The sequence below is a fragment of the Gymnoscopelus braueri genome (assembly GCF_963280865.1).
Source record: "Gymnoscopelus braueri genome assembly, chromosome: 23".
In the NCBI taxonomy this organism is placed as follows: Eukaryota; Metazoa; Chordata; class Actinopteri; order Myctophiformes; family Myctophidae; genus Gymnoscopelus; species Gymnoscopelus braueri.
Genome location: NC_137625.1, coordinates 13105591 through 13111590, shown reverse-complemented (window position 1 = coordinate 13111590; position 6000 = coordinate 13105591). Strand labels below are relative to the sequence as shown.

The following is a 6000-nucleotide window of genomic DNA, read 5'->3' as shown; positions in this document are numbered from 1 at the left end:
GGCATATAACACACATTTCACAAGCCTTTAGCAACACCGTGTGTTTTCACATTGTACACGTGTAAAATATGTTATGTAGCCTTAAATTGACATGGTTCATAATATTCACACATGGAGGGAGGCTGTGACTTTTTTTTTTTGTAATGGACTCAACAAAGGCATCCTCCTGCCTCCTGTTGGTGCGTAACAGCGACATCCACGCCCATACACACACATACCGTGTAGTGTACAGACGAATACCTAAACACTCGCCCCAAAACACAGTCGCCCCGGGGCAAATCCGGCGACCTCGGAACGGTCGCCACCTGGTATTCCTAAACGTAACCTCAGTTAACTATGCCTAAACCTAACCTTATTCCTATTTCCTAAACGTAACCTCAGTAAACTATGCCTAAACTTAACCTTATTCCTAAACTCAACCTCAGTAAACTACGCCTAACCCTAAATTTATTTCTAACCTTGTTATCCAGGTTATCCTCAGTAAAAACAAATACAAGAATACAAGAACCACTGGGGGCGAGCAGTCTGGCAAAAAAATGGGGGCGAGCGTGTTTTGGGACGAGCGTTCTGGATACCGTACAGACACATAACACACACACACACACACACACACACCGGGGCTGGAAAAGTGGCGAGCGAAGAGAAAAGCGAGCTGTTTTGGACTGTGGGAATAGAATCCCGAGCCAGAAGCAGCAGCAGCCAAGCGGGACAACGAAGCAGTGAACGGAGATATATAGATATAGGCTACGATACGGAGGAAGGGAACGCGACGTTTGTTGTTTTTAAAGCGGACAGACGTGAATCTGTCTCTCTCTCTCTCTCTGTCGGTCTGTCTCTATCTCTCGCTCTCTCTCTCTCTCTCTGTGTGTGTGTGTGTGTGTGCACACTTAACGCGGCGAGGAAAGTCTGTCTGCAGCCTCTGCACGGTAACGGCTACGTTCAGTTCCGTTTGTTTGGAGAAATGGACCGATCCTGAACGGGGGGCTCGGTGCGTTTTTTTTAGAGCCGCTCTGCAGCATCGCGTCGACGGACCCGGGACACAGTGTTGTTCGGGTTGAATCTTTGAATGTGGAGGATGAACCATTGATTGCACTCGGATGGGTTTCTAAGCTCATCACAGAGTGAACGTACAGGAGGAGGCTGGAGTGGTGGGGAGGGAAGAAGGGGGGGTATCCCCACGACCCAGAACGCTCGGATATACGTTCGGATCTTTTTATTGTGTGAAACTTGTGTTTTTTTTCCTGTTGGATCATTATGGGGAAGGAACAGGAGCTGCTAGAAGCCGCCCGGACCGGCAATGTGGCGCTGGTGGACAAACTACTGACCGGGAGGAAAGGCATCCTGGGCTCAGCCTCCGGGTCCATACCGCTACCCAACCTACTGAGGTAGGATGAAGAACCTATACTGTACTGTATGCCATTGGTTCCCAAACAGTAGCTCGGGACCCATTTGTAGGTCGTGGACACATTTATATGGGTCACTAGTAAATAAATATCTTAAAAAAATGTTTCCTATACATTGATTTTTGTATAGGATTTTTTTTAAACAAGAACAACTAAACAAAAAAGCTATTATAACAAATTCAATGTTTAAAAAAACAAAACATGAAATAATACAAATAAAAATCAAAGCAATTCCATAGATTAGAAAACAAATGTTTAAAGAAGTTTACAAGCTATTTTCACTAGTTTGGGTCCCATGTCTCTTTTGGGTCTCGAGCTAAAAAGTTTGGGAACCACTGCTGTAGCCTACGCTATAATAACCCGTGTGTGTGTGTGTGAGTGTGTGAGTGTGAGTGACTGACTGTGTAGAGAGAAATGTAGATGACAACAACAAGGGCTGATCCAAAGTCTAATGAGTTACATGAAGAACTGTGCACTTTTATACCAACTTAATGTGAAAACATGCTCCAGGCAAAATCTCTATCTCTCTCTCTCTCTCTCTCTCTCTCTCTCTCTCTCTCTCTCTCTCTCTACAGTAGTGTATAGTCATACTCATATCCATGGTTATTACAGCTGATTGCTGTTGGTTCTGCAGACAAAGCAACGGGATGCGTTTATGACTAAGGTCTTTATTATCTTGCTCTAATACACTCTGGAAAGATAGTTATTCACTCTACGCATATACATTCTTCTTCTTCTTCTTATTATTATTATCATTATCAATAATAATAATAATAATAATAAAAATAATAAAAATAATAATAATAATTGATAATAATTAATTGTCTCTTGACAATGCTACATGGTTGCAATTTAACGTCTGAATCTGATTGGGTTTATGTATAGCCTACCTGGCTCGTATTGCCTTGATGACCCTAATTTACACCAATAGACTTTATGACAAGATAAAATAATCCTTTATTGATCCCCATGGGTAAATTCAGGTACCACCAATAAGCATGAAACACAGGATAGATACAGGGACATAAGACATAAGAATGAGATTTAAAAAAATAGACTAGAGTCTGAGCCTGGCCATCTGCACTTGGTATGACTTTTGAATTTTTACGGGTCCATTTATTTCCATTTGTACACTCACTGAAGACTTTACAGTGGGTCCAGTCTACACAAAAGTTTTGAGAATTACTGACTGTAACTAATATAACTATATGGGTTTTGATATATTTTCGGTGAAATTATTGCCCAGCCCTATAGGCCCAGGTGGTGTGTTATTCTTGTGTCTCTGTGCGGGTGTATGTATGGTGAGGATGAAGGGATGAGGTGGAGCTACTGGGTGATTAGCAGATCAAAGGTGAAGGCGTTTTGGTGAGCAGTGTGCCTCAAGGTGCTTTAACACATCTCCTCCGAGCCGAGCCCACTGGTCCAACCATTCACCCTGTGTACCTGCAGGGGATACGTCGGCTACCTGCAGCACACACACACACACACACACACACACACACACGCGCACACGCACACGCACACACTAGGGCATTCACGAATAGTGATTTTTAGCATTCGAATTATTCGACCTATAAGTATTCGAATATTCGATTAATCGATTTGATTATAAAAAATAAAATAATATATATATATATATTTTTTCAATGGCATTGATGACTCGACTCAAGATGTGAGTTGACGTCACACCAGAGCTCACAGCTGCGTGTCTGCTGTAGAAAAGCCACTAAAAAAATAATAATCATAGAATAATTGAATAGTGGTTTTATAGTCGAATAGTCGGTTTGATATTCGAATATTCGAATATTCGACTATTCGGTGAATGCCCTAGCACACACACAGTTATGTAAAGTAACTAAGTACATTTTCTCAAGTACTGTACTTAAGTACACTTCTGAGGATTTTTTACTTTACTGGAGTATTTCCCATTTTCATTACTTTTACTTCTACTCCACTCATCTCAGAGGCAAATATTGTACTTTTACTCCACTACAATTATATGACAGCTTTAGTTACTAGTTACTTTGCAGATATACATTATTATATTATAAAACATACATTAACCACTTCAGCCCTATAGGCTATTTGAAAATAGCCGATCTACAAGCTCACAACACGTTGCGAGTTTGTATTTGGGGGTCCTTGGGGGTCCTTTGGGGGTCCATGACGATCTACAAGCTCACAAAGCGTCGCATCGCAACACGTTGTTATTGTAGATCTGCTATTTTCAAACATTTTAGTACTTTAACTTTTGGTACTTTAAGTATATTTTGAAGCCAATACTTTTGTACTTTTACTCAAGGAACATGTTGAACACAGGCCTTTTACTTGTAACAGAGTATTTTTATATTGTGGTATTGCTACTTTTACTTAAGTAAAATATCGGAGTGCTTCTTCCACCACTGCACACACACACATGCACACGCACACACACACACACGCACACACACACACAGAGTATGCGGTAGAGGGAAGTGAGTGTGTGTTTTTGGGGATGTAATTTGAGGGCACTGAGTTTATTGTGTTAATTAGAGTTTAATGAAACGGATTAAAGCCCCAAGTGACCTATCCTATAATTGAGGGATGCAGCAAGTACAGTAACTAAACTGACGTCTATGTTCTGTTCATAGTCCCAGCAGCAACCACGCATTATTTTATGATTTCCAAACCAGGCATGGCATTAAAATTAAATTACCATTAAATAAGTCAAACACCATAACAACAGCTGAGCTCAGGTTATTCAAGGTGGAGTTCAGATCTGCTAGGTAGGACAACAGATACTGTAAGTCATTGGTTCTCAAAGTGGGGTCCGGGGACCCCCAGGGGTCCTTGAGGGAGTTCCAGGGTGTCCCCAGCTAAATGATGGATAGTTAGGAAATGGAGCCTTATGGGTCTATAACTCTGAGAGTGTACAAATGGAACCAAATGGACCCGTAAGGGTCCATTTGGTTCCATTTGCACACTCAGAGTTAAATTAACATTGATTTTACAATATAAATTGGGGTCCCAGAGATATGAATGCCATTAAATGGGGATCCGTAGCCTAATGCATGTCAAACTGGGGGTCCTTGAAATTAAAATGGTTGAGAATCACTGCTAGTCGTGCTAGAGAGCCGTAAAAATCTTCTCTTATGGGGGTCCCTGGCATATCTTTTCAAATGGGGGTCCGTGGGCTAATAAGTGTCAATTTGGGGGTCCTTGACATGAAAAAGTTTGAGAACCACTGCTGTAAGTGACAGATATTTACATACTAGTCCATACAACAATATTAGTTGCTTAAAATAACATAAAAACATTTGACAAACATTTTCACGTGAAGCACCCCCAAATTGATATGCATTTGACTGCGGACCCCACATCTGAAAAGGGTTTGTGCCAGGGGGCCCCAATAAAAGAATCTTTGTGTTTTTTCAAATTTCAAAATTATAATAAAAATAAAACAGAAAATAACAGATCTGCAAGCTCACAACGTGTTGCTTGTAGATCGGCTATTTTTGAGTGGTCGAACCCACTCAAGGACCCCTGGGGTTCCCCAGACCCCACTTTGAGAACCACTGCTCTGTCCAGTATGATAAAAAATCATGACATCACAACTGGAGCGAATGCGAAATTATAACATGCGTACTGGTTCTATCCACATTTTAATTTCCATTTTTTTTAAATGATCTATTGCCCTGCCTTTAAGTGTTACTTTGTATTCGCATATCTAAACTGAGACTTGTGAGTTATGTTTACTGTATTACACGCTTGCATAGTTTGGATTTATTGCATTTCAGCTCTGTCACACTGGGTAGCCCACCCAGGGTGACAGAGCTAAAATGCAATACAGTACAATGTGTCTCCCCCCGGAAAGGAGTGACGGGCTGTGTGATGCGCGCCTCATAATGACAAGGTTATCGTCTGTAACCCACCATTTAGTGGACTGGTGGGACAACAGAAGAGGTCGCAGGTCAGGGGTTTGTAGTGCAGGCTAATGTTATGGGAATGGTCTGGGAATTGACGCATAGTTAACCATCTGAAGGCCTCCGAGCCATTCGCAGCATTCCAAAGTCATGAGGTCTGCTTAAAGGAACTGTACACAGTAAAATCCTCAGTGGTAATTGAACTCCAAAGAGTGTGCAATATGGAACCAAATAGACCCATAAGGTGGTCCATTTGGTTCCATTTGGACACTCAGTCAAGTTCAATTAACACTGAGAATTTTACTACATGCTAGGTGGGACGTGACCATGGGTACACACACACACACACACACACACACACACACACAGACACACAGACACACACACAGGATGTAGAAAGGCTCATCCTCGGTCAAAAGAGAAAGCTGTTATGAATCCTATGATTGGTTAGCGCCAAACAGAGCTCATGGATGCCCATGACAATGTACACGCACAGTGGAAAATCAATAGTGGATGAGCTCATTGCTGTTTAATGGGTCATGTTTCCCGGCTGATGCCAGGCCGATCGCTGTGTTTCTGAGCATTAAGCTGCTTTACGTAGACTTTGGACTGACTAATAATTAGAATGAAGATGGATTTCTGAGTACCGGTAGGCTCTTATCGTCCAGTAAATATACTGTGCAATGATGACAAGA

General features: G+C 41.7%; 1 protein-coding gene across 2 annotated transcripts in view; it reads left to right on the top strand.

The window, feature by feature from the left end:
• Window positions 1–629: 629 nt before the first annotated feature.
• The window catches only part of anks1b (ankyrin repeat and sterile alpha motif domain containing 1B), a gene marked incomplete at its 5' end in the record, with an annotated part of 338563 nt that continues 333192 nt past the window's right edge, over window positions 630–6000 (top strand). For both annotated transcript variants that reach the window (XM_080421028.1, XM_080421027.1), the window contains one exon: window positions 630–1385. In XM_080421028.1, the coding sequence (XP_080277154.1) occupies window positions 1255–1385 (131 nt within the window). The remainder of the gene's footprint in view (window positions 1386–6000) is intronic.